This window comes from Gambusia affinis, linkage group LG06, assembly GCF_019740435.1.
Source record: "Gambusia affinis linkage group LG06, SWU_Gaff_1.0, whole genome shotgun sequence".
Classification (NCBI taxonomy): Eukaryota; Metazoa; Chordata; class Actinopteri; order Cyprinodontiformes; family Poeciliidae; genus Gambusia; species Gambusia affinis.
In genome coordinates this window covers 27,786,986-27,813,828 of record NC_057873.1, presented here as the reverse complement: position 1 = coordinate 27,813,828, position 26,843 = coordinate 27,786,986, and the positions used below count along the sequence as shown (strand labels likewise).

Here is a 26,843-nt window from a genome sequence, read left to right as displayed (position 1 = left end):
CGTCAGAGACAGATGTGAAGAGGTCTTATAGACCACTCAAGCCTTACATTGTTTGATCCAGAGGAGCTGCAATGGAGCAAAAGTCGCAATTAAACTTTTAGTAAAAATTTGCAAAATCTAGCAATCTTTGCAGCTGCATATGGCTAGAGGTTGTGGGCCACTCAATCATGGCACTAACTTTAACTGGAGCCATCTTTACCTCACCCTCACAAATGGTAAAACTAAGGAATGAAACTGTGGGTACATGAACATCACCCTTTTCAGTATTGCCAAGAAGTCACTGGAGCACTTGCCTGACCTGTCTGTTCACCAGAGAAGAAAATTATCATCAAGATAAATAAAGACATATTGAGAAGATCTTGAAAGACATAATTCATTAGGGCCTGACAAAAAGCAAGCGTATCGGTCAATTCAATAGGCATTTCTAAATACTCATAATGAACACTAGGTCTATTAAAAGCAGTCTTTCACTCATCTCCTTCTCGTACTCTCACTAGATGGTAAACAATGCGCAAGTCCAGCTTTGTGAACATTTTAGCACCATGCAGCAGTTCAAGAGCTGTAGAGAAAAGAAGTAGGCCCCTGTTCTTTACTGTGAAGTCATCAAGGTCCTGGTAGTCAATGCATGGGTGAATTGTCTTGTCCTTTTTCTCCACAAGTGAAAATCAGCACCAGCAGGAGATGAGGATGGTCGAACGATGAATAATTTTTCATTGCCTCCTGACAGAATTTAATCTTCCTCTGGGTGGTGAAGTACCAGGCTGAAGATGGATGGTGTAATCTGAAGGGCGATGCTACAACAAAACAGTGGCTTTAGACTTGTGGAAGACCTCACAGAGATTGAGGAACTACTCCAGGTACTCTGGAGAGGTCAAGGCAATCCACTTGGTCATTGGTATCTTCTTTAGGAGAAATAATTGTATCTGAGGAGGAGGAAGGGTCAGAAGCGAAGAAACCATTGTTTTTTCTGGAATCCATATGCCATGAGAGAATCCGTTCAGATGCCCAATCCATCTGGAGGTTGTGCTTGGCCAACCAGAAAGGCCTGTATACTCTGATCACTTATGTTGATTTAATTTTCATTCAGCTTGTTGTATGTCTGTGGGTGAAGGTGAAGAGTCTCAAACCAACATTCACCCATTTTGTCTAATGAGCCCAAGACCAAGAAAAAACCAGTAGTCAGTTTTTGTCTCAAGACTGGTCTGCAGGCATTTAGCCTTGTAGCATGCACCTTAACGTCTCAGTCACAATTGTTACAGTAGGTCATCGGATATGTTATGTTACATGAATTAATTTTGTTCAGGCTACAAATCTGAGATGAAAAGGGGAAACTAATTACTGAGATGAGATACAGGAACAAGCAAACAAAAGTCCTGCAAATGCAGTCAGAGAAATCAGAGGCTGAAGCTACATAACAAAGTTTTGAGGTGGCACTCAGCTCAATACAAACATGACTGGGGCCATAGTATAATAAAGGCTGGATCCTGCACTGCATGCAGAAAGGACTTATGTTTTGTCAAAGTGCAGCATTCTTCTTGCTAGCCGTCTTCCCTGATCAACACAAATGTGTTTTATCATTGAGACAGTTCCAGGGAGGACTGTTTGTTGTGGTGCTGGTTTGCTGTGTGTCAGTTCTTTCACTGTTTTGAATCAGGTGAAAGGCTATCTGCAGTCCAAAATCGAATTTGTCAAGACAACAAATCAAAATTTTCATCAGTGCACAATTTTTCATCAAGACTACTGCGCTTCTTTTTAAAACATAGTATTCTTGAGAAACTCTGTATTTCAGCCTAATGGTATCAATTTGCAATACAGTGGAAAAGGTTTTTTTTTCTTTTAAGAAGATTGAGACAAACATCTAGAACTCATTTTTTCTCCTGTTCCCTCTTGAGAACAACTGAGGTGCACAAACAGCAAGTGGCGATGACGACACCACAGAGCTAACTTTCATTAGATATTGCTCTTGGATGTCTTGTATTTAAAGCCTTCATGCAAGGAGATCTTTGTGAACAGGCTGTTTACAACTATTTGCCTTAGAGCAGAATCAGAGGCTTTTGAATTGCTGCATTTCATCTTAGCATTTTGGTTGGACTTTGATTTTGTATGTTTTTAAGGAATATTGTTTTTTGTAGTACTATTTAAACATAATGCAACAAATGAGTTGTTGCATCATTTGAACAATTCTCTATTTCTTTAAAAGGAAAATGTCTAATAACAGCTCTGTTGCTGTTGGCTCTATCCAGCAACAGATAAGCTTCCGTGTTTTGCTCATTCAGATTTTGGTGGTTATTTTTCTGTGCATCAACATGTTGCTCATTGTGACGTTTCTCAAGAAGGAGTGCTTCCACACCAGCGCTCGCTATATTTTATTTGCTGTGATGTTGATGTCGGACAGTTTTGTGCTAATCCTATCTAATGTTTTGGTAATTATAAACTTTCTTCAGTTCACCATACAGGTGTGGTTGTGTACCGTCATTTCCATTGTCACGTTGCTCTATGTTATGGCCACACCTGTGACTCTGACAGCTATGACTCTGGAGCGTTATGTGGCCATTTGCCTGCCACTGCGGCACGCGGAGCTCTGCTCCACACGCAGGTCAATGCACTGCATCCTCGTCATTCACGGTATCAGCTCCGTTCCCTCCATGTTGAATCTCTCCATATTCTTTGCAACGGCACCGTTGGGCCTTTACGAACAAAGGGCGTTGTGTTCAGTGGATATGTTCATTTTACAACCGTGGCAACGCAACTTTAGGTCTGCCATAAGTCAACTTTACTTTTTCATCATGTGCATCATCATAGTTTTCTGCTATATTCAAATTGTCAAAGTGGCCAAAGCTGCATCTGGAGAGAATAAACAGTCGACACAGAAAGGAATGAGAACGGTGATTCTTCACACCTTCCAGCTGCTGCTCTGCCTCATCCTGCTATGGAACCCGTTCACTGAAGCTGCCGCACTTAGAGTTGATGTTAATTTATTTTTGAATATCCGATACTTTAATTACATAGTATTTAGCCTCGCACCGAGATGTCTGAGTCCTCTGGTTTATGGGCTCAGGGATGAAATGTTTTTTCTTGCACTTAAAAATTATATTTGCTTCTGTTTTTGTAAAAAATTCACAGTCTGAGTTGAATTACCTAGAAGTACTGAAATTATTGAATTATATTATATTATTATTATTATTACTATTACGCTCTGTGGTTTTACTTTTATTTTTCTGCATAATTTGTTCTAAATTGTAAGAACTAGTTAAAGGTTTTAATTATAATTACATTCCTCAATCTTTTCTCCCATGAGTGGCTTGCATGTTTCTAAATAAGTTAATTAATTTCCAATCAGTTCATATAGTTCGACATTTTGAAATGCATTGACAGTGCAGCTGTGTACAATTATTCCAGCATAATAAATAGGTAATTCTATTATTTATTACTTTTGTTGCTAAAATAAAAAAATAAGAAACAATTTTCTCTGGCTTCATGTTAAATGGACTTTAAATTGCAGAAACAGTATGAAAGAGAATGTACTGCAACCTTTTTTAAAACTGCATATTCCTTAATCTTGGTAAACCTTGACACAAATCTTGTGGATTAGAGCCACGATCTCGGTCTAATCTGCCAGATCATGATAAAGTTCACTCTCTTTTAAAAAAACAAATGATTGTGACATCTGTAATACAATTAAAATTTTAACAAAAATAAAAATCTTTTAATCAAAAACCTTTCCATCAAATCGTCTGGTTTTGTTTTGAGTTCTCATTAGTTCAGTTATGTCTCAATCTTTGCTTCGTCAACAACATCAAATCATCACAGGTTTGGGGAAATGTGAAAAGGCAACACATAACTAAAAAAAAATAAATCCCCAGAAAAGTGTTTTTATACTTTTTAAAAAGTCTTTAATTTTTCAAAACAACAAAAATGATAAACATAATAGAAAAATACATTCTTGGTACAGTAAAACATCAGCTTTTGTTGTTGTTCTCTTTCTCCATATTCATCACTGATGATTTCATTTTGGAAACGGCACAAATCAAATAAATAACAAGGGATACAGTAGATAATACTTAAAAAATTCTCATTTATCCATTTCCATCTGGAAATCTGTTGTCTTTCTTGTAAATATAAATATTTACAATCTATACAATGCTACAGAATCCAGATGAAGTTAAAGTGAAGAGAAAACAAACGTTTAATAGATGAAGGTTTCAGAAGGAAATCAATTGCACTTTGACATGGTTTCTGCTGTGGTTGACTCAGTCCTCCCGTAGATAAGCTTCATGCACCTCAAGCCCCTCGCTGCCCTCTAGGAAAGCTGAATATTCGGCCATTCGCTGAATCTCCTCCACTTTAGTCTCGGCCAGCTTCTTATCTGCCTCTGATGACAGTTTCCGTGCCTCTTCCACTTGCGACTGGGCCACCTGAATATTTGTTCGGACCAGATTGGACGCCTGATGGGCCCCTGCATAATCAGACACAAACATGCACATCATTTTCTGAACAATATGGAAATGGTCAAAAGTACATATTAGAAGTTTGACTACACTGCTCTAATTTCCCTCACCTGAGGAGTATGCTGCCTCAGCTGCCATTTTAGAGAGGTTGACAGCATTAATCCAGGTCGAGTCAAAATGCTTACATTCATTCAGTCTCTCAGCAGCCTGTCAGGACACATACAAGAAATAATCACTATACCAAATACATAGTTTTGCACGGTACAAAAATGTTAGAAGTGTATTCAGGTCTTTTTCAAACACCTTTTCTCAGGCCTACCTCTGAACGCCAGCCACTGATCGCCCGCTGGAGAGATTCCTCCTCTGATGGACTCATCTTGCCCAGGGATGCAAGATATCTCTTTTGGAAAATTATGCGTGAGTGCACAGCCTTTTGAAAAGAGCAAAACAGGAGCAGGTTTAATATTCCTGTGATGAATTAACCCCAACAATTTGGACATTTATTGCAAATTCAGAATGACCGTCTACCTTTGAGTAATCTGCCAGCGCGTCAGTGAGAGCCAGTGTGGCCTGAGAGAGGAAAGAACTGGAGCTGTCTGTCAGCACTGAGGCAGCTCTCCTGATCAGAGAGTTATGGGAAAGATCCTCAACCTGCTGCAAAAAGAAAAGAGCATTAGTTTTAATATTTTTCTTCTTGTAAGCTATGATGAATAGCTTTTTAGTTTTACATTGAGTCTTTGACTTACCCAAAGCCCATGGCCGACACTTAATGATGCCAGTCTGATGTGAGTCGGGTTCCTCAGCTCTCCAGGTTTCTGAACTCCAGATTTCCTCTTCTCAGAAGTACTGCAGAGGGAAAAGATACAAGAAATACTTAGAGATCTAAAGTTATAGACAGACAATAACTTAAATTACTACTAGTTCCTGTTTACAAAGTAACTGACCTGTGGTAACGGATGCAGGCTGCACCTCTCCTTTGCAACACGGAAACTTCTTGGTTTTGTAGCAATCCTCTTGCAGCACGTTTTGCACACGCTGAACACTGACGAACGGCTTGCATCTTGAAGAGTTTTAGTTTAGCTGCTCTAGCTGACTCTTTTTAAGATTTGTTGAGCGATAAGTGCTGATTTTCTGTCTTCAACAAAGTAAAAGAAAGTCCTGCTCACTTATTAATGGCTTGTCTTTGTAGAATGAAGAAAAGAATCCAGAAAGTTTGGAGTCTGTTGAGTGAGTGTTGGCAGTTCCACCCTTGGGATATTTATAAAGCCTCAGCCCGTGTTGATTACGTAAAAGGTATTGATCCGTTCATGTTACTTGCAAATGTACGTATTTGGCTTTATCTAAAGTCCTACTGATACGTGAAGGACAGAGAGGCGGGTAGTGAGTTTGGACAACACTTTCCCTGTTTGTTGTACTTTATTCTCTGTGCACCTCTTGTTGCACATGTCTGGAGTTTGGATCCCTGCTAGAGTTTAGATCAGGCCTAAAAAATCCAGCATTACCTAGCCTAATAGATGTTATGTCTGACGTCAATCCAACATAAGCAATTATGCTTCGCATACAGTCCCTTTAGAACCTGGCCTTCCTCTATCAACCTTGCATACAATTCCTTGTATACAATCCTTTAGGCAACTGGCCTTCGTCTACAAGATATATATTTTTTCACACAGAAGTTCCAAAGGAGTATATAGAAACGAGCAATATTAGCAGCAATAGTAATTATAATATACTGTACAAAATTATAAAATAAAAAAAGTGCAGTCAAGTTTAAATTGCAAAATTAATTCAAGCGTAAAAGATACCACTTGGAATAAGTCAACCTAGTGGTCTTCCAAGGAACTGCTGAACATCATGAAATTAACTTTTTTGTTTTGCTTTTTTCTGTCATTTAATGTATAACAAAGAGTCCTACTGATTTGAAGAGCGTAAATTTTGTCTCTGAGCGAAAAACAGTTATGTTGTTTCATTCAGAGTTCAGTTGGAGAAAATTTGCTTTGGACAGATTACAGTCCAACCCCTGTCCATCCCTTTTTACTGACGCAGGACGGACGTAAAGAGCTGATGAATCCCAGCAAACACTCTCTAAACTCTGTTTACAAAACGGGTTATGTCTTTGGGCTAAATCTTCAAGTTGAACAATTGAGCCCAAGAGATTCATGGAGATCATTTGGAATCTTATAACTCAAGATTTACTCAAACTGTGGGGGATTTACCAAACTATTGTGCTGTTCTCTATCTACTTTGCATATTTCTTGGCTGATTGAATCACCTTTTTTCAACCCAGGAATCCTGAGCTCTGATCACTGACCTCGACGTAGCTGTGCAAGAGAGTGACACTAGAAAATGGCCCACGAAGATAATGCAATGCACCAAATATAGCACTTTTTAAAATGTTCCAGAGACCAGGGTGCAAGCTCAAACTTTAGTGTTTCAGTCACACTTTTTACCAAATGTCACTTGATGTGCTATGCTACACGGATGAAGTTTGGTCAGCCTACAGCTGTTGAGGTTAGCAGCGGACGATCCCCACTACAAACAGTGTTGGTGCTGTCCTACTGTACGCCAGATGGTGGACCAGAATCGCCTGGTGAAAGTCTTTATCTCTGGCCTCGCTGAACTCCTCCCACACCTGAGTTTTGCCTCAGAAACCACACGGCACCTGACCCATGAGAAGGTGAACCCACATCTCCTCTTTGGGCAGTGCCCGGCTGGGTTAAAGTCTGGCGCTCGCCAACTTGCCCCACTTCAATATCTGGCTCCAGAGTGGGGCCCCGGTGACCCGCTTCCAGGCAAAGGAACACTGTTTTCAATGATCGTGTGCATAGTAAGGGGTCTTTGGCCTGCACTTTGTCTAGTTCCACACCTACATGTCTGCCTTGGGTGACCCTACCAGGGACTTCATGCCCCATAGCTTTTAGGATCATTGGGACACTCAAATCCCTCCACCATAATGAGATGGCAGCCCATGAAGGGACTGCTTGGATTTAATCTTGATATAATTTTTTTTTTTTCTTTTCTGATTTTCAATATTTGGAGAAAATCATATATTTTTCTGTTGCTTTATTCTTAAAATATTCATCAGTCTATTCTTACTTTATCACATATCACATAAAAAAAGTTTATAGGTATCTAGCATGGATTTGTGATAACATTCCTTTCAGAAGATAATGTGTAAGGTTTTCAAACAAGAATATCATTAAGAGTCACTTGGCGATGGGGGTGTGTCTTCAGAGGAATCAAGTCCAAGCCTACATAATGAAACGTGACCTAAACATTTCAGTAAAGACAGAGATTCATCCTGACATGTTTCTCTACAGAGACACCAAGAGAAGTAGAAAACTGTAAGCTCTTCTGGCTGATAAAGGGATTGGTAGGTGAGTGAAGTACGGTCAATAGTAAAATGTCAAACATTAATAGATTGTATTTTTACATTTTTTTGTGTAGACTGAAACCTACTGTTTTGCTACTGTTTTTCTGAAACAGGAACAATTTGTTCAGAGCAGCAAAATGCAGAATCGGACTGAACTTTCTGTCAACGAAACTTCCCCAAAAGGTTTCTCTGTAATCATCAAGGTGTGTGTGGTAATCCCGTTTTTCTGCGTCTTCCTGTGCTTCATCGCTGTCATGCTGCAGATCTTTGCCTCTCACAGACAGTTTTTGGACACTTCCCGTTACATCCTGTTTGCACACATGCTGATCAACGACACCCTGCAGATCCTTTCCTCTGTGCTACTCTTCCTCTGTGTGATGGGTCAGGTCAAGTTACCTCTTCTGTTCTGTGTCCCTCTGCTCTTTGTATCTACCGGTACCTTTCTGAACACCACTTTGATCCTGGCTGCCATGTCACTGGAGCGTTATGTTGCCATTTTCTATCCTCTGCAGCGCCCAGCCTCCTGGCGCTCAGATCGCATCTGGATCAATATTCTGCCTCTGTGGATAATCAGCTTCACATTCCCCATAATTGAGTTTTTCATCGGGAAGTACAGTCCCAATGTAGATGTCCTTTTTACAAACATGCTTTGCAAAGCTACTATTATTAACTCATCCCTAATCCAGGGACTGTATCGGCTTGTCGTGTATGTTCTTTTTTTTGCAGTGGTAAGTGTTATCATCCTCTTCACTTATGTGAGGATTGTGATGGAAACCAGGAAGATGCGGCAGGACAGAGCTTCAGTGAGCAAAGCCATGCACACTGTGCTGCTGCACGGCTTCCAGCTGCTGCTCTGCTTGCTGGCTTTCACTCTGCCCATCTCTGAAACTCTCATTGTGCCCCACACAAACTGGCTGGCTGAGGATGTCGCCTTTTTTAATTATTTCTGTTTCATCCTGATCCCTCGCTTTCTCAGCCCGCTAATTTATGGCTTCAGAGATCAGAGTCTGAGAAAGCACATTGAGAACAGATTCCTCTGCTGCTCAAAGAAAAGAAAACCCTTTTTCAAATAGTGACTCGGATTTCATTTTAATAATGTTCTATATTCCTATACAATCATGGTTGGTGCAGGTCCTGAAACTGGATAGATGCAACTCAAAGATGTTTTTTCAGAGGTACTGGTGCTCATTAACCCAAGGACCGCATTCTCTACTGTGCACTCAGATGGGGGTGGGAAACATCTTAAAAGGTTAACAGTGTTGATGTTTCATAGTAATATCATTAAGCAATAAAAAAAAATAAAAAAAAACACTGGCAAAGATCATTTAACAAGATTCAGACCACAAACACTTCTTAACAGCTTTTAACCAGTTTTTTTGAAAAGTTTACACTGTTGGGCACATCTAACAGTTAATAAGGTGTTTCCCCAAACTCATAAAATATACATGGATTTTTCAACTCTGAAATTGATGTATGATCATATAAGAAGCAAAAGTAAGTGATGTGTCTGTAATATCTTTGCAAATTACATTTTTATTTCAGATCCATATTTCTGCACAATCTTTCTGCTTTTGCAAATTGTCAACATGTTCCTTCACAATTTAATATTGACACATTGCCACCTTTTTAAAGCAATGGCCTAAGTAATTTTTTTTGACAAGTGATTTTTTTTGTTGCCTACATCGTATTTTAGTACTGAAGAGGCAGTGATGTCTGTTTTTAATATTTTGCCGAAATCATATAAGCAAAAATGACAGGTCATTATTTTAAGAAGGTGACAATTTCTTTCATTCCTAAATAAGAACTAAAATACAGATTTTGCAGATGGAGACATTCTGAGGAAATTATTTCGAATATGAAATTTGTTAAAAAATATCATTGAATATGTTTTTTTTATTTCACCAAACATTAAAAATGTTGCAAATTCAGAATGATCGTCTACCAGTTTGCCCTCAAATGCAGCATTGGTCCTCTTTTGCTCTTGACATTATGAAAGTCTGCTAAATGACTATTTAAAAGCTTTCATTATGTGGAAAACATCCTATAAATTTATTGTATTATGTTTTTGAAGTAAAATCCTCTTGCAATATTGCTGTCCCGTATTTCAATAGATATACTGTAAAAATGTTCTTCAGAAGTTGTTTAATGCTTCCTATTCCTTTTCAAACAGAAAAGTAGCGGTAAACAAATTGTTTTGTTCTTGGTTATGTATGCACATGTTTTTCTCTGCTTGTACGTATTGCTTGTTCAATTGTTTTTAAAAATGGTTTAAATTTGTGTTTGAAGAAAGCCCAACATCATCTAAGTGACTTGCAGACAAGTGGAAAGCTACCATACTAGAGTAACTGATGAAATGCTCATTGAAAACTTTATAAAAAGGTCAAATTGAGCTTTTTAATTTTAGAAGAAGTCTTGTTGAAGCATGCAATAAGGTGGTGCAGGAATAAAGCACCCAGAGAAGAGACAGGAGTCCAGTCGTCCCCCGGGACATGGACCGGTACGAGTCCGTGGACCAATTGGTACCGGGCTGCACAAAAAATAATTTAATATTTCCCTTTAATGCATTATCTGAGTCTGGAGGCGCTTTTATTCTGAAAACTCTTTAACCGGGTTGTTTTGGTTACGTCTTGCACGCCAACATTGAGCCCACACAAAGTAAAATGAGTAAGAAACAGATCAGATGTCTTTGGAAAGTTTCTTTGCGAAGGGGAAAAGGCCCAGAGAAGAGACAGGAGAAAGGATTTATCCCAGTAGGTGATTCCCACATTCCAAGCCCGCTCTGCATGATATGCGGCGACCGACTCACTAATGAAGCTTCAAACGGCTTCGCCACGTAGCACCCTGTGCATAAGCAACACACTTTGGGTGTCATTGTTTCCCATCACTCCCAGATGGAACCGTCTCGTTGCAGAGAAACAAGCTCAGTGCTCCCATTAATTTGTCATTATCACGAATTAAAATTTTCATGAAAGTAAAATGTTTGTTTTAGTTGCGCGTCTGCATCTTATTTTGAAGGTGTAAACGTCATCATAGCGACCAGAGTCAGAGAGCGTTAGTGTAGGGTAAGTCTGCTTCGGCACAATTTAAGAATTGTCGGCCAATTTTTCAAACCTCCGTGACCACACACGACACGAGCTGATAAAATTATAATAGGTTCGATTGGTTCGTGTGTCCATCCACACGGCACGAGCAACACACCACACACAAACCGATTTCACTCACGAACATCCCGTTTCCAGAGGAAAATCCCGAAAAATCCCCAACAAACACAGATGACGATGTAGAAGCAGTAGTGACAGTTTGTGGACTCATTTTAAGCGAGCTAATGTCAGTGTCAAGCCTTATCTTTATAAACTATTTGTGTCACGTTAATGATGAAATGTTACCGGGTCTATCAACTGCGGTGCCAGTTTCGCTCCAGTTCCTCTCATTATCATTTCTGTACGAAATGCTGAAAAAACATTCATGCTGTTTCCACATATCGTCTCCAATGTCCACTGGACTCTTGGTTGCTCCATGTCAGCTGTTTGGGATTCCCCTCTCTGCTTACGTCACTGTGCTTTCTGATTGGCTACCTGTCACATTCAACAGGCTGCTCCCAGTCAGGGAAAATCCCGCAGGCTGGCCCAAGACAATCCAACATGTTGAATATGCTTGATTTTAGATCGCAGCGGTCCGACATTCTACGTAACACACCACACACTGCAGGATGATCGGTTAAGATTATCGCAAGGGACAATCTTAGAACTCGGAACGTTCTAAGATTTTCGTAAGGGGAAAATTGGGGCAAAAATTTGAAATTGTGTCATGTGAACTAGGCTTTAGCTGGCACACCAACATGCAGAAGCCTTGTCTAACAGTTCACCTCCCAACCCCCTGGGCCGCAATAAAATTGCCCAGCCTTGACTGGTCCGCTGTAATAAAAAGTCTTATGTTTTGGGGACCACTGCCATACACGATGGCATTAGTCCTCAACGTGGCTGTTACACATTCAAGTTCTGGCTTTTGAACTTTGCCATATGTCTTCCTGTTCTTTAACAAATAACCCACTTTCCTGTCTGACCACTGTTAAGTTAAGGTCACTAAAGCTGGAGAAAATCTTTAAAAAGAAAAAAAATATCTTGGTTTAGAGCTCAAAGACATGCGTGTTGCTGTTACATTCAAGCTTTCTGGACTAAAGTAATGTAAATAATATGCATGCTTCTCAAAGCTTGCATGCTTTAGGTCAGGAGTGTTCACATGTAGTTCCCAATAGTCTGTGTCCCCAAGAATATGTACCAGATGTACATGGTGTCCTGGCTGATCATCACAGCAGACAAAAAGAACTGTTTATTACCAAGCCCTGCAGAATTCAACCAATAATTCAGGCAATTAGCTGGATTGGAGCAGACACATCTAATAAATAAAGGATGCACACTATCGAGGGCTGACGTTCAACATCCCTACTGTTGAAACTATCTCAAATCTCAGCAATTCAATAAAGGATCTGCACACCTTTGTTCTGTTTTTTTTTGTTGAATTGTCTGATATTTTGTAACTTTCAAAGCAAGCTTCTGCTAACTCTCATAAGGCCTCCATATCTACAGTGTTTTATTTTTTTAAAGGATTTTTGTGGCTCTAGTGGTTATATTTGACAGTGAATCAACAGTAAACTGGGTTGCGAGAGAGAGGGGGAACACATGCGGTAAACGTCAACAGGCTGGGACTCAAACCCATGACAGCATAGAGTACAAAATTTAGGAAGTACAAATGGGAGTGACATACATTATGTTTTTGATGAGGGAATAACATTTTACCACTAGATAGATAGATAGATAGATTAGATAGATAGATAGATAGATAGATAGATAGATAGATAGATAGATAGATAGATAGATAGATAGATAGATAGATAGATAGATAGATAGATAGATAGATAGATAGATAGATAGATAGATAGATAGATAGATAGATACACGTACATCACAAAGTATTTGGATAAATTTCCTATTAGAATGTAAAGTGTAGGGTTGTCTATGCAGAGAAAATAACTTCTTCCTAGTTTTGGAAAGTTTCACTTTTATATGTCTTGTAAAACTTTGTTATTAGCTGTTCTCTCCTCTGAAATCTGTTGCTAATTAGAATCACAACACGTCTCTAGAGGAATCGGGTCCAAGACTACATAGTAGAAAATGACTTAAACATGTGAGTTAAGGAGGTGATTACTCCTGAAACACATCTCTACAAAGACACCATGTGAAGTAAAACAGTCTGACCTCCTCTGGCTGATAGACATTGGTAAGTGAGTGAAGTACGGTCAATGGGGAAAAAGTTGAACATTTTTATTCTCTAACTCTTTTTGTGTAAACTGAAATTTACTGTGTTTTTCTGAAACAGGAACAATTTGTTCAGAGCAGCAAAATGCAGAATCGGACTGCACTTTCTGTCAACGAAACTTCCCCAAAAGGTTTCTCTGTGATCATCAAGGTGTGTGTGGTAATCCCGTTTTTCTGCGTCTTCCTGTGCTTCATCGCTGTCATGCTGCAGATCTTTGCCTCTCACAGACAGTTTTTGGACACTTCCCGTTACATCCTGTTTGCACACATGCTGATCAACGACACCCTGCAGATCCTTTCCTCTGTGCTACTCTTCCTCTGTGTGATGGGTCAGGTCAAGTTACCTCTTCTGTTCTGTGTCCCTCTGCTCTTTGTATCTACTGGTACCTTTCAGAATACCACTTTGATCCTGGCTGCCATGTCACTGGAGCGTTATGTTGCCATTTTCTATCCTCTGCAGCGCCCGGCCTCCTGGCGCTCAGATCGCATCTGGATCATTACTCTGCCTCTGTGGATAATCAGCTTCGTATTCCCCGTCATTGAGTTTTCCATCGGGAAGCATACTCTCACTGTAGCTGTCCTCTCTACCAACATCCTTTGCAAACCTGCTATTATTAACTCATCGCCGATCCAGGGACTGTATCGGTTTGTTGTGAATGTTCTTTTTTTTGCAGTAGTAAGTGTTATCATCCTCTTCACCTACGTGAGGATTGTGATGGAAACCAGGAAGATGCGGCAGGACAGAGCTTCAGTGAGCAAAGCCATGCACACTGTGCTGCTGCACGGCTTCCAGCTGCTGCTCTGCTTGCTGGCTTTCACCCAGCCCATCTCTGAAACTCTCATTGGGCTCCACACAAACTGGCTGGCTGAGGATGTCGCCTTTTTTAATTATTTCTGTTTCATCCTGATCCCTCGCTTTCTCAGCCCGCTAATTTATGGCTTCAGAGATCAGAGTCTGAAAAAGCACATTGAGAACAGGTTTCTCTGCTGGTCAAAGAGAGATAAGCCCTTTTTCAAATAGTGACTCAGATATTAACCAGTTATAAACTCAGTTTAAAAATATGTTTCAGTCTTGTACAAACACAATATGTGAAGATCCTTAAGTGAGACAGCTGTTAACCCAGTCTATTCTGAAACAATAGACTTGTTATTGTAATTAAATGACAATAACATCATTACGGAAGTTGTACAGTTAATTATGGATAATGTTGTTACTTGCAAATGATATTTGTATTCTTTTATAATCACAGAGTCTTTCAGTACAAGCACCAAAAATACCTAGGGGTTTACATTCTCTACTGTGCTCTTACACTTAGGTGGCAGATATGTCAAAAATATATACATATTTTGATAGCAAGATCATTGGAAGTAATGTAAAAATACTGCTGTAGTAGAAAAAACATTTTATAACAGAATTAAGGCCAAAGAACAACTTCTGACAAGTTTTTGTCAATTTTGTACACTTTTATGAGATATAGCCAAAAGTAAACAATAAGTTAGTTTACTTCAAGTCTTACTTGTTTGCAGAATTTGTCTTTTTGTAATCTAATAAGTTACGACGCAAAAATTTTCATTGTGTGGAAAAGTCCTATAAATTAACTGTGTGATGTTATTAAAATAAAATCTTCCTGCTCTGTTGCTGCCCCCTCTCTTCACGTCCAATAAAAATGTTTTTCAGAAGTTGTTTAATATTTCCTACTCCTTTTAAAACAGAAACGTTGTGGTAAACAAATTATTTTGTTCTTGGTTATGTATGCACATGTTTTTCTCTGGCCTGTTCAATTGTTTTTTAAAACCTGTTTGAAATAAATAAATTTGCTTGAAGAAAGCCCAATGACTTAGAGAAAAGTAAATAGCGAAATGTTAATTATAAAGCAGAACTAAGGTTAATCTGAGCTTTGTTGCTGTAGAAATAAATTGTGTTTGTGTTTAGAGTTCAAAATTAGGGCTGTTGTAAACAAATATTTTAGTAATTAAGTAATCTATCAATTATTCTTACGATTAATCAAGTAATCGGATAAAAAAATTATAAAGTAAAATATTGGTAAATCTGGCATAACTCCGGTGTTACTATCAGAAATCAATGTCAGTCCAATTTTTTTTATATGAGCTTCCCTAACAGTTACTTTTTTGTAGTTTAGAAAAATAACCTGTATCAATAGCACCTCACTTTCAAAGTTAACCTGAAGAAAAGTTATACAAAGATCAGAAATAATATTCAATTTAATAATACGCTTGTAAAAAATGTATATGCTCCAGCTTTGGACAGGAACACCAGACAGCTGATTTCCCTCAGCAGGAGTCCTTCAACTCAGACCCAGTAATGAACAGAACATTTGATTCAGGTGCTTTGGAAAAGGGATGCATCTACAAGTTTTAGGATGAAGGCTCTTGAGGACTGGACCTGGCCACCTTAGCCCAGCCTCATCCCTCGCCCTCAGGATGAGGGTTGTTTTTGAAGCGAAAGAGGGACCTAAATACTGCTGAACATGCCGCTAAGTGGTGAAATCAACCTTTATTGAAGCTTCACAAATCAGATAAAAGTTTCACAAATTCCAAACATGGTTCTAAATATTCTGCTATTAGTTGATGATAATTTAGTCTAGGTTTGAAGAGTCTAGGTGTTGTAGTTTTCAAACTAGTGTCGATAAAAGATGCGGGAAATTAGGTGGAATCACCCTTAATCTATTTCCCGAATCGGAAGCTGGAATCGGAAACCAACTTCAGCTTCGTTCAACCAAGGCCCTGTAGAACTCAGTGAAGTAATTCAACCATTTATTAAACCTATTCCGCTGTTTTTGTTTATTTTGTTTGTGGGGTTTTTTGTTTTTTGGGTTTTTTTTTACAAATTGCAAAAAATAATAAAGACAGGAAAGCAAAGCCTACCTGTGTGACCCACGAGAGACGGAGATTCCCAGGTTCAGGCGGCGTGTCAGACGTCCATAGGAGAAGAAGGTGAAGCAACAATATTTCCTTAATTTCTGCTCTTTTGGCAAATGTTTCGACTAGGTTTAAATGTTTAACCCTCCTGCAGTCTTTTAGTGCGATGCTCAGTACGAGCTCGACAGATGTAATAGTCGGCTAACGGGGTGACCAGTTGGCTCTTCAGTTCGCAAAACCATAAAAAAAGAAAAAAAAACGGCGACCCGACCAAAACCGAGCACACGGTAAAATGCTCAGGCGGGGTCCACTCGACCCCTGCTACAACTATGGGACGGTTCAAACTCCACTCATTCATTTTTAGTTAGCTTTACGGCGTAGTCACATTTAGTTTACAGAAAAAGCGCCAAGCCGCCAAATAAACGAAAGTCTTCTTCTTCTTTTTTATTTTTAATGGCGGATGACATCTAACGTTAAGATGAATTATCGCCATCTGCTGTGCTGGAGTGCGTACAAGAGTATTTCCCTTTTATATATTTTATATATATATATATATATATATATATATATATATATATATTTATATATATATATATATATATATATATATATATATATATATATATATATATATACACATATATATATATATATATATATATAACATAAATTCTTACATACCATCATGTTTCCTTCAAAAAATTTATAACTGCTTCATTTATCTTATTATGTTTAACTAATATCTTAATCATTCTTAGTCTGTCCACATCATATTTCCTAATTTCTTGTTTTAACTTTTCTCTACTTACCCTATTCTTTTCACAATAAATTAATAAACAAAAGTCAACTGACCAATAGACTTACACAGATGTGGGCTACGTACAGGACATTTTGACACAAAAGATCAGTTTTTTCTCTCAACAATTTTGTTAATAGCAAACAGGTTAGATGATAAAGAATCCAATAAACATTTCTTCTCCCCTTTTTTTACTTATAGGAAAATCTCAGCACAGTGCATACAGCCGTACAGCTGCAGGCGCTACTGTACAGACCTACATTGTATTCTGGACCAAGCAGATTTAGAAAATATTTTGTTAAACAAACTGAAATAGAATTTATTTTTATTCTTACAGCGGGGAGACTAAGGGCATTATGTATTCTTCAGGCACATATTTTAGAGCAAAACTTTCAAATTAAACTCACTGGGGTCGCTAGTTTGTTCACACAGACATCAGAAGGTCTCCCCCCTTTAATTGGATAGTTAGAGTGAACGTATCGCCCCCAACTTTTGCAAGCAATCAAGTATTGATGTGCGCAGCATCCTTGATAACCTACACTGCACACAGTAATACCTGTGATTTTTTAAAAATTATTATTTATGTCTAAAATGGTTGACGGAAAAGGAATAATTGGTTTGGTCCTAGGAATGATGAACTTTTTTCAAAGACCTGGACATGCTGCGACATCGATTCAAAGCTGTGGAGCTGTGGAAAACAGGGTTGATCTCCAGCTCTTATCATTATTATTATTATCCACCAAAGCTGTTGAACAGACATGCTCTTTCATCAAACAACTAAAAACATACGGCGGCCTCGACCTCAATGGCCGTAGAAAAGGTCTTGTAAATGCAAATGAAACGAAGCAGTTCTGTCACAGTCACTGAATCCTTCCTGTGCAAAGTGAGGAGGATGGACTTTTCTACTAAAAATGATCAACCACTGAGTAGACTTATTGTTCACATATGTGACATAGCAGTGCCTGTAGTGTAGAGACTTGTTTTTGTACTTACGACGCCTTTGCCACGGTCTATACATCTGGATGTATATTTGATCATTTTTTTGTTAATTGGCGCAGATTAAGCATGTCATCTTTCACTCAAAATGGTCTATTTGGAAGGTGCAGTCATCTGTACAGGCATTTATATAAACCCTCTATATGAGGGCTGTCTTTTCAGAGAATACCATGCCAACCAACGCATCAAGAATAAAAGCCACATCACTTGCTCATCATATTTTACGTGTTGTAAATGGTTGTGACCATGCGTGTTTCTCACCAACACATGGATGCTGTTGTGGTTCAAAATAAGAAAAGTTCATGGCTATCAACACTTGCAGAAAAACACAATTTGGGTGAACTTTCTTTCAGAGTGTATCGTGTAAGATTTTCTAAGGAGGATGTTTGCAGGGAAGATGAAAAAAACAAATTCTTAGTTTTACCGGTTGGAAAGTCTCACTTTTATAAGAAGTTGCCAACCTTTGTTGTTTGTCCTTTTCCCCTGTGAAGTCCGTCACTAATGGGAATCATAACACTTGGCAACGGTGATGTTTCTCTGGAGGATTAAGGTCCATGTCTTCATACTGGAATGGTCCTGAAAATTTCACTTAATGAGGAGAGTCCTCCTTAAATCCTTCTCCTCAAAGAGAATGAGAAGCTACTCTGACTGGTGTGGGGACTATTAGAGGAGTGAAGTCCAGTCAATGGAGAAAATGTTGAGCATTAACAGATTGTGTTCTGTGTTCTTTCATTGTGTTCATGCCAACTGAATGTTTGTGTTTTTCACTGACACTACCTATTTGTTCACAGCAGCAAAATGCAGAATCTGTCTGTGCTTTCTATCAACGCATCTTCCACAAAAAGCTTCTCTGTGATCATCAAGGTGTGTGTGGTAATCCCGTTTTTCGGCGTCTTCCTGTGCTTCATCGCTGTCATGCTGCAGATCTTTGCCTCTCACAGACAGTTTTTGGACACTTCCCGTTACATCCTGTTTGCACACATGCTGATCAACGACACCCTGCAGATCCTTTCCTCTGTGCTACTCTTCCTCTGTGTGATGGGTCAGGTCAAGTTACCTCTTCTGTTCTGTGTCCCTCTGCTCTTAGTGTGCACCTGTACCTTTCAGAACACCACCTTTATCCTGGCTGCCATGTCACTGGAGCGTTATGTTGCCATTTTCTATCCTCTGCAGCGCCCAGCCTCCTGGCGCTCAGATCGCATCTGGATCATTACTCTGCCTCTGTGGATAATCAGCTTCATATTCGCCATTATTGAGCTTTTCATTGGGAACCACAGTCCCACTGTAGATGTCCTCTCTACCAGCACGCTTTGCAGACCTACAGTTATCAACCAGTCTCCAATCCGGGGAGTTTATCGGTTTGCTGTGTATGTACTTTCCTTTGCAGTGGTAAGTGTTATCATTCTCTTCACCTACATGAGGATTGTGATGGAAACCAGGAAGATGCGGCAGGACAGAGCTTCAGTGAGCAAAGCCATGCACACTGTGCTGCTGCACGGCTTCCAGCTGCTGCTCTGCTTGCTGGCTTTCACCCAGCCCATCTCTGAAACTCTCATTGGGCTCCACACAAACTGGCCGGCTGAGGATGTCGCCTTTTTTAATTTCTTCTGTTTCATCCTGATACCTCGTTTTCTCAGCCCGCTAATTTATGGCTTCAGAGATCAGAGTCTGAAAAAGCACATTGAGAACAGATTTCTCTGCTGGTCAAAGAGAGACAAAACCTTTCTCAAATAGTGACTCAAATATAAACTGACAGTTTGAAAATAAATTGTTTTAGTCCTGTACGATGTGCAAAGTTAGACAGCTGTTAACCAAGTCTGTTTTAAAACAACAATGAAATGACAATAAAAACATAAAATGCTCTTGTTAATTATGCATGATTTCAAGTGACTCAAAGATGTTTTTGTTTTACAGGGGCCTCATTCTTGACTGCACTTAGACTTGGGTGGGTTGTATGTAACAAACTGTTTATTTGATAGTGAAATCATGAAAGCAACAAAGACGCACAGCCATTATAGAAATTATTATCTAATAGCTTTCAAGCCAAAAAACCATTTCTGAACAGTTTTTTTAACCATCTTTTGCAAATTTCACACACTTGTGTGAGGTACTCCTAACATTTAATAAGTAAACTTTAAGTAAACTTGTACTCCATGGGTTTTGTGACTCTTAAATTGACTGATGATAAATGAAACAAAGGTAAAATAATAGCAATGTGCATGGCTTTCTGGGCCAATCAGATTTAGAAAACATTTTTTGCTAAACTGGCTGAAACATAATTTTTATTTTAAACCTTAACAACAAATAAAATGCCCTGCAAATACCAATGAATAAATCTACATTGGGACTAAGAAATAAGCAAATAGAGATTGAACTCTCGATTCCCTACAGCCAGAAAACAGATTAGTTGTTCTACTTTGACCTATGCAAACATGCGCACAGGTTCTGCAGAAAAAGATAAGCAACTTCTGCAGGTCAGCGTCTGTTAAACATCAACCCCATGGCTGCGTATCTGTGCCAACATTGCTCCATGGCGACAGCTCATCCTCTCATCCTTTCACCTTTCAGGCTCCAGGATGTTTTCTCCCTCCAAGTTTCAACCACTGAACAGCTGAAGGTTCAGTGGTTTAAAGGCTATAAGACATTTTAACTTCCAACATGTTCGGTGTGTTGCAGAAGCAAGAATTCGATGCTCATTTTTATAGGTCAAAGACAAAGCAATATATGTTTATTGAGTACATATGTTATGACCTGTGGGTGTTTTAATTTCATTTCTTTTTCTGTTTTGATTATTTCCCCACTTATTTACTTTACTTTACTTGATGCTGCCATGTCAGTTCATTCCTTCACATTAGTTCATTTGTTTTATTCCTGTATTCATTCTTTCATTCTGTTCCTTCTTGGATTCTGTTCCCGTTTTATCAATATTGTTCTTTCCTCTTACTTTTCTATGAGTCCCAGTTCTATATTTCTTACTGTCGGCTTACTGTTCTGATATGAAACTTGAGTAGTTTTCCTTTACCCGTTATCTTTGTTGAAATATTATTCATTTGTGTCATTGTTGTACATTACAGATAAAAATAGAAAGTGGCAATAAATGAAAAATAAATTCAAAGTAAACTTGATTCATTTATCTTACTGGGTAAACAGGTGGGACTCGCCTTCACTATTTGAATCAGAGATCTTATTTGTGAAGTGTTTGCACAGAAAAAAGCATAATAAATCCATATTTTAATTGATCTCTTTTGTTTTCTTTTTACAATATTAACTATATCAACAATATCAAATATAGTTTGTCAACTGTGGTTATTCGCTGTACTGTCTGGCTGTTTTGGTTATTTGTTGTCCTCCCCACAGATCAGTCACACAGAGTAGCTGGTGTTGCCAGATGCGAGTAGATTTACTAGTACTGGCACAGTTTGACCAGCAGATGTCACTGTAGAGCAAAAAGATGGTTAAAGGAGCTCTTACTTTTGGAACTTTTTTTTTTTTTTTACAACTGTGCTTAAAAACTCGGTTAATAAATTAAAGAGTTTAAAATATTGTTGCCTCAACACAACTTCAAATAGGTCTCTTCTTTGTAGACGAGTTAATTCCGGAGACGTTCCTCAGAGAAAGGCCAGTAGCCGATCCCAGATCAGGACCGAGTCATCAGATGAGGAGCCGTGAGTAGCTCAGCTCATACCATGATCCCGACGAAGTTCACTTTTCGAGGGGATGGAGGCTCCTCCGGCTGTTTTCTGTTTCTGCTGCTTCCTCGTCGCTGCTCTCGCCTTCCAGGCCGAAGGAGAAATGTACACGTCGCTCCAAAACGTGAGGCAAGCCATTGACGTTGAGAGGAAATTGATTGATTATCTGAGAACGTATATCGACAGCGAGCAGCAGAGACTGGAGGACATCAAGCGGTGAGTGAGGGCCACACCGGAGCTGAGGTTGAGTACACACACACTCAGTGTCAAGGACTTTTCATCAGGATGGCAAAGGAGAAATCTGGTTATTTCTCTGTTGCAGCCGCCTCCACCCTTTGGTTTATGAATTAAATGCAGCTTAATAGCTTAACTAGTTCTTTTTATAGTTTTCATTTCTTTTTAAAAATTGTTTCATTTATGTGTCCTGTGGGTTTTTCTCTTCTTTTTAGCCGCTAAAAAGAAGTGGCTTTGTTATAAAGTGTGACATAATTAAAGTCATTATTGGCCTGCTTTGATGCAGAACTATGCAAGGCCTTGAGAAAGAAAAATAAAACTAACAAACTATACTTTATGTGTTCTTTATGTGTTTTCTACAATATTAATATAGCGGCACATATGTTCCTCTCTCTCTCTGTCCAGAACCAGCCAGTGATCCAAAGTGAAGTCACATTTATGTGTTTAGCACATTTCAGAGACACGGAAGTTCAAAAAGCTTCTCAATGTAAAAAACATTTCACAGCAATAAATTATGAAACTAGCAATATATCTTTTGTCAAATAGTCAAGCAAATATTCATAAACTATATTTATCAGTGTTCCAGTTAGTAGTTATCAAAGGCATCTGTAAACAGGTGGGGTTTTAGCCTTGACTTAAAGGAACTCAGTGTTTCAGCATCTTTGCAGTTTTCTGGAAGTTTGTTCCGGATTTGTAGTGCACAGAACCTGAATGCTGCTTCTCCATGTGGGGATTCAAAGTAGTTTGAAAATAAATTGAACCAGACTGCCTGGGTGGTGATGGAGTCAGGTATGGTGAATACAAATCCAAGCCCCCACTTTCAAAAATCTTTTTATTTTTTGTAATTAAACCATGTATTATTGTTTTGGTCCGCCATATTAAAATGCTAACAAGATACATTGAAGCTTATGGCTGCATTGTGACATGGAATGGGTTTGGAGAGTACGAAGTATTTGTGGAAGGTAACAGGCTGTTACCCAGGTTGGGTATATCTTTCATTTCTATTCTTTCCGGTCTGATGAGGACCATATGTGTTCACCTTTCTGTGACCCCCGATCTCATCTTTCGCACAGGTTTCATGCCAAAGTGTCCGACCTCCACACAGAGCTCTACAAAGGCCCTGCAGCTGCAACAGCGAACCCACTGGTGGCCTTCACGCTCGTCAAGCGGCTGCATTCAGAGTGGCTGAACGTCGTCTACAGCAATGAAGCTCAAGAAACCGCTCAAAGTGAGCTCTGCCCCCCTGAACTTCTTCCGCTTTTTCAGCCGTCACAAGCAAACCTCAGCCTTCAGTAATGCTCCGTTCAGCCCTCAGGTCCAGATACGAGGAAGAGGAGTCTCACTTGCCCAAAGTGGAAGACCTCCGGGGGGCTGCAAAGGGGCTGATGAGGCTCCAGGATGTGTACTCCCTTCAAGTTTCAAGCCTGGTGGAGGGCCGCTTCCAGAGGGCCAGCGGTGGAGGTGTGATTGACGTCTGCTCACCTGCTGTGTCTGTCTCGCTGTCTGGTGACGACTGCTTCCTGGTTGGGAAGGTGATCCATTGCACAGAGAAACTGATTCTTTCTTCACTAGATCATATTCTATTGATATCAACTCTCTCATGAATCAGTGAGATCACTTTGTTTAGGTGCAAACATGTGGTTTAGTCCCGTCAATCAAAACGTTACCTGCCAAACCTTTCACAGCCCAGGAGGAAGAAGTGAAATTAAAAAAAATAAATAAATATAAACTGTTAAAAACCCAGATAGATGATTACTGCAGCGCATGCAAAAGTATTGACACCCACTGAGGTTTTCCAGAATTTTTCACATCGCTACCAAAAACTTTAATGTGTCTCGTATGAAGTTGTGGGGGAACTTTAAGCAGTGTTAAAGCTGCGGTATGTAACATTTAATAAAATATTGTTTTATTTACATAGTTATTGAAACTGTCAACATGTTGTGACCAAATGGGATGAGACCAATAATATGCCTTCTCCCGGTGTTAATTAAAAACAGCCAATCAGAGCCAGGAGGCGTGGCTTTGTGCTGTCAATCACTCTCCATGTTGCACTGCTCATCCACCCCTTTGCTCTCTGCTACGCTACAGCTAGCATAGTCTGTTGTGAATGCTCAGGCTAGCTAGCACAGCTACAGATGATGGCGGATAAATAATTTTCCTGTAACAGTAAGTTGTTTCTTCACCAATAGCACATTTAGCAGCGAGTACACTACCATGATTTGCAGCACTAATACCCTCCTCCTGGCTCTTCTGATTGGTTGTTTTTGGTCGACAGCAGTGCATTTGTTCAGATGACAAAAACAGCTTGAGGAGAAGTTGAAGGAGATCAATCTTTTCACAGATTATCTGTCTTCTAGTGTCACAACATCGTGATAGTTTTAACAAAGATGTAAAAAGCACATTTTAACACAACAGTACATACTTTACTCCCCACAGTTATTCCCAGGAATTCCTTAACAAACCAAAACTGGTGGTGGCAGCATCATGTTCTGGGGATGCTTTTCTTCAGCTGGGACATTGAAGCGATTCAGAGTTGACCGGAAGATGACTGGAGTTAAATACATGGTGGCAAAAAGAGACCAGGGCAAAGGCTCACCTTACAGAAACAGCCAGAGCTGGAAGGGAATGGTTTGGGTTCAAACGTGTCCATGCGTTTGAATGTCTCCGTCAAAGTCCAGTCTTGACTGAGAAAAAGTCTACAAACTCTTTCCACTCACTCTGCGAGCTTGAGGTAATTTGCAAAGAATGGAAATGTCTGGACAAACCTGGTAGAGAGTTCCTACAACGAAAGGTGCTGCTACAAAGTCTTGAGATCAGCTCTAGCTTAATGCACGCCACACCTTTCAGATTATTATGTTTTTGTTATGAAACTTGTGTATTTTGTGTCCGTTTTTAAATTATGCTATACTTGTATGTTTACATAGAATCCCAGTAAATACCCTGAAGGTTGTGGTGAGGATGTGACACAATGGAAAAATCTTTGAGGGTTTTAGCAAGAAAAAGACCACTCACATGTTTTCTATAGCGTCACTGTGGGCTCCGCAGAAGCGGGCCAACGGCAAATATGAACATCAGGCCAAAGACAGAACACGAAATAACAGAGCAACAAGTTGTCTGAGGAGAGAAGGAAAATATAGAAAACAGTGTTTCCACTATTAAAGCTGCACTTTATGTCACAACAGTGTAATTTAAGACAGAGAATGTGTGAAAAAACTGAGCTCCTCTGCCTTCTCCCAGTGCTACAAGTGCTAACTGCAGAAATACACCAATCAGAAGCAACCAATCACAGCCAGAAGGAGGAGGGTCTTAGCGCTGTCAATCACACCCATGCTCACCACTCCCACTTGCTATTTCTAAACAGCTAGCAAAGCGCTGTAGCTAGCCTAACCTAGCCAATGTTCACCACAACGTTTGCTAATGTAGGCTAAAACTAGTTAGCATAGTTACCGACGAAGATGGATAAAATGTTTTCCTGTAACGGTAAGTTGTTTTTCTGCCATTAGCACATTGAGCAGCATACATTAGGTTGATTGACAGCACTCAGACCCTCCTCCTGGCTCTGATTGGCTGTTTTTGACCAGGAGCAGTGCAGTTTTCAGACCGTAATAGACACACTGGGAGTAGATGAAGGAGCTCAGTTCTTAATTTTTTTTTTTTTTTTTCAGATTATCTGTCTTAGACCATACATGGTTACAGTTTTAATAAATATGGGGAAAAAATGATTTTTCTAAAAATTAGATACTTAAATCTGCAGTAAATGACGACAAAAGAAATTGTAACATATAATTCTTTTGAGCTTAGGAAACAAATCTCTGGTGGTTTTCTGTCATTGCTGTTTATTGGATGCACAACCTTGTTAAATTCTCTCAAGACTCAAATAGAAAGACTAGATCGCTTAATAAAAATAAAATAAAATAGATTTATTCCATAAACGTCCCTTTGCATGAATAATTTCCTTTTCTTAAGGTCTGCAGCGCTTCTACTCCAGGCCTGTCAGTCATGTGTGTTGGGGGTTTCAGTCACTCAGAACTGGGATCCTTCCAGCTCCACAGTTACTCATCCCTTTCATGGGAGAGCAGATCCACCAGCTGTTCTGGGATGAGAAAAGAGAGAAAGGTGTTTCCATTCTACTTTTTTTTTCTATAACAGCGGTGTTGTGAAAGGGTAGGGCACTCTGTGGGAGAGACACTCTGCTATGGAAAAGACATTATCTCATGCTGATGAGCAATGAACACAGAGAACCTTCTGTTACGGAGGCCATGATTATCAAAAGTACAGATGATTTGTTTTACGGCTTTAAATGTGGTTTTTAAATGGCTCTTTGGAAACAGGTGGGTTTTATTGAATATTCATGTAGAAATTTAACTGAGAGAGAAAAAAGAAAGCCAGTGGGCAATAGCTGCTCTAGCTATTGCCCACTGGCAAGAAAACACACGTTGGTCCCATGTTTGACTGCTAGGGCAGCTCTAAACTCCTCTGTTTGATCCATCCATTCCATTTTCTTTACACCCTTCTTCCCTAAATGGGGTCGGGAGGGTTGCTGATGCCTATCTCCAGCTGCGTCCCGGGCGAGAGGCGGGGTTCACCCTGGACAGGGTGCCAGTCTGTCGCAGGGCAACACAAAGACATACAAGACAAACAACCCTGCACACACACACTCACACCTAGGGAGAATTTAGAGAAACCAATTAACCTGACAGTCATGTTTTTGGACTGTGGGAGGAAGCCGGAGAACCTGGAGAGAACCCACCATGCACAGGGAGAACATGCAAACTCCATGGAGAAAGATCCCCGGCCGGGAATCGAACCCAGGACCTTCTTGCTGCAAGGCAACAGCTCTACCAACTGTGCCACTGTGCAGCCCTCCTCTGTTTGATTCAGACTGGAAAAGTCTCGTATGCCTTGAATTTGTCTCACCGGTTAGCAGTTCTTCTCTCATAAAAATGTATTGGTTCCTAAAAGCATAGCACGTGATGTGGTCAATTATACCCAGATTTAAACTGAACTCATCTGTAGGTTTTACCAGATCCCAGCCTGAGTCTCTGATGGGAGTTTTCATGTGCCTTGTAACGGTTCAGATGCTCAAACTTGTTATCTTTACACTCATTGAAGGGA

At 39.6% G+C, this 26,843-nt stretch overlaps 6 protein-coding genes across 7 annotated transcripts in view; 5 read left to right on the top strand and 1 right to left on the bottom strand.

The window, feature by feature from the left end:
• The first annotated feature begins 2,204 nt into the window (after positions 1 to 2,204).
• LOC122832354 (odorant receptor 131-2-like) lies at positions 2,205 to 3,128 on the top strand. The gene has a single exon (XM_044119010.1). It carries the CDS (start codon positions 2,205 to 2,207, stop codon positions 3,126 to 3,128), a length of 924 nt encoding a protein of 307 aa, XP_043974945.1.
• An 844-nt stretch (positions 3,129 to 3,972) lies between these two features.
• LOC122832355 (diablo homolog, mitochondrial-like) lies at positions 3,973 to 5,687 on the bottom strand. Its single transcript, XM_044119011.1, has 6 exons — positions 5,393 to 5,687; positions 5,195 to 5,294; positions 4,977 to 5,102; positions 4,768 to 4,878; positions 4,559 to 4,655; positions 3,973 to 4,456 (listed from the first exon to the last, which is right to left on the bottom strand). The coding sequence occupies exons 1-6, from the start codon at positions 5,506 to 5,508 to the stop codon at positions 4,251 to 4,253; spliced, it is 756 nt and encodes a 251-aa protein (XP_043974946.1). The 5' UTR covers positions 5,509 to 5,687; the 3' UTR covers positions 3,973 to 4,250.
• A 1,848-nt stretch (positions 5,688 to 7,535) lies between these two features.
• On the top strand, positions 7,536 to 9,060 carry LOC122832353 (odorant receptor 131-2-like). Its single transcript, XM_044119009.1, has one exon. The coding sequence runs from the start codon at positions 7,956 to 7,958 to the stop codon at positions 8,889 to 8,891; it is 936 nt and encodes a 311-aa protein (XP_043974944.1). The 5' UTR covers positions 7,536 to 7,955; the 3' UTR covers positions 8,892 to 9,060.
• A 3,864-nt stretch (positions 9,061 to 12,924) lies between these two features.
• On the top strand, positions 12,925 to 14,844 carry LOC122832351 (odorant receptor 131-2-like). Of its 2 annotated transcripts, XM_044119007.1 has the most exons (2): positions 13,207 to 13,284; positions 13,362 to 14,844. In XM_044119007.1, exon 2 carries the CDS (start codon positions 13,402 to 13,404, stop codon positions 14,152 to 14,154), a length of 753 nt encoding a protein of 250 aa, XP_043974942.1. In that variant the 5' UTR covers positions 13,207 to 13,284; positions 13,362 to 13,401; the 3' UTR covers positions 14,155 to 14,844. The 2 variants fall into 2 exon arrangements, with proteins under 2 accessions (XP_043974940.1, XP_043974942.1); XM_044119005.1 differs by having other exon boundaries at positions 12,925 to 14,844.
• A 1,200-nt stretch (positions 14,845 to 16,044) lies between these two features.
• On the top strand, positions 16,045 to 19,539 carry LOC122832352 (odorant receptor 131-2-like). The gene is made up of 2 exons (XM_044119008.1): positions 16,045 to 16,088; positions 18,597 to 19,539. The coding sequence occupies exon 2, from the start codon at positions 18,604 to 18,606 to the stop codon at positions 19,537 to 19,539; it is 936 nt and encodes a 311-aa protein (XP_043974943.1). The 5' UTR covers positions 16,045 to 16,088; positions 18,597 to 18,603.
• A 1,813-nt stretch (positions 19,540 to 21,352) lies between these two features.
• p4ha3 (prolyl 4-hydroxylase, alpha polypeptide III) overlaps positions 21,353 to 26,843 on the top strand; it is a 14,490-nt gene continuing 8,999 nt past the window's right edge. The window contains exons 1-3 of the mRNA XM_044120397.1: positions 21,353 to 21,710; positions 22,802 to 22,956; positions 23,037 to 23,260. Coding sequence (XP_043976332.1) covers positions 21,523 to 21,710; positions 22,802 to 22,956; positions 23,037 to 23,260 — 567 coding nt within the window. The 5' untranslated portion in view covers positions 21,353 to 21,522. The remainder of the gene's footprint in view (positions 21,711 to 22,801; positions 22,957 to 23,036; positions 23,261 to 26,843) is intronic.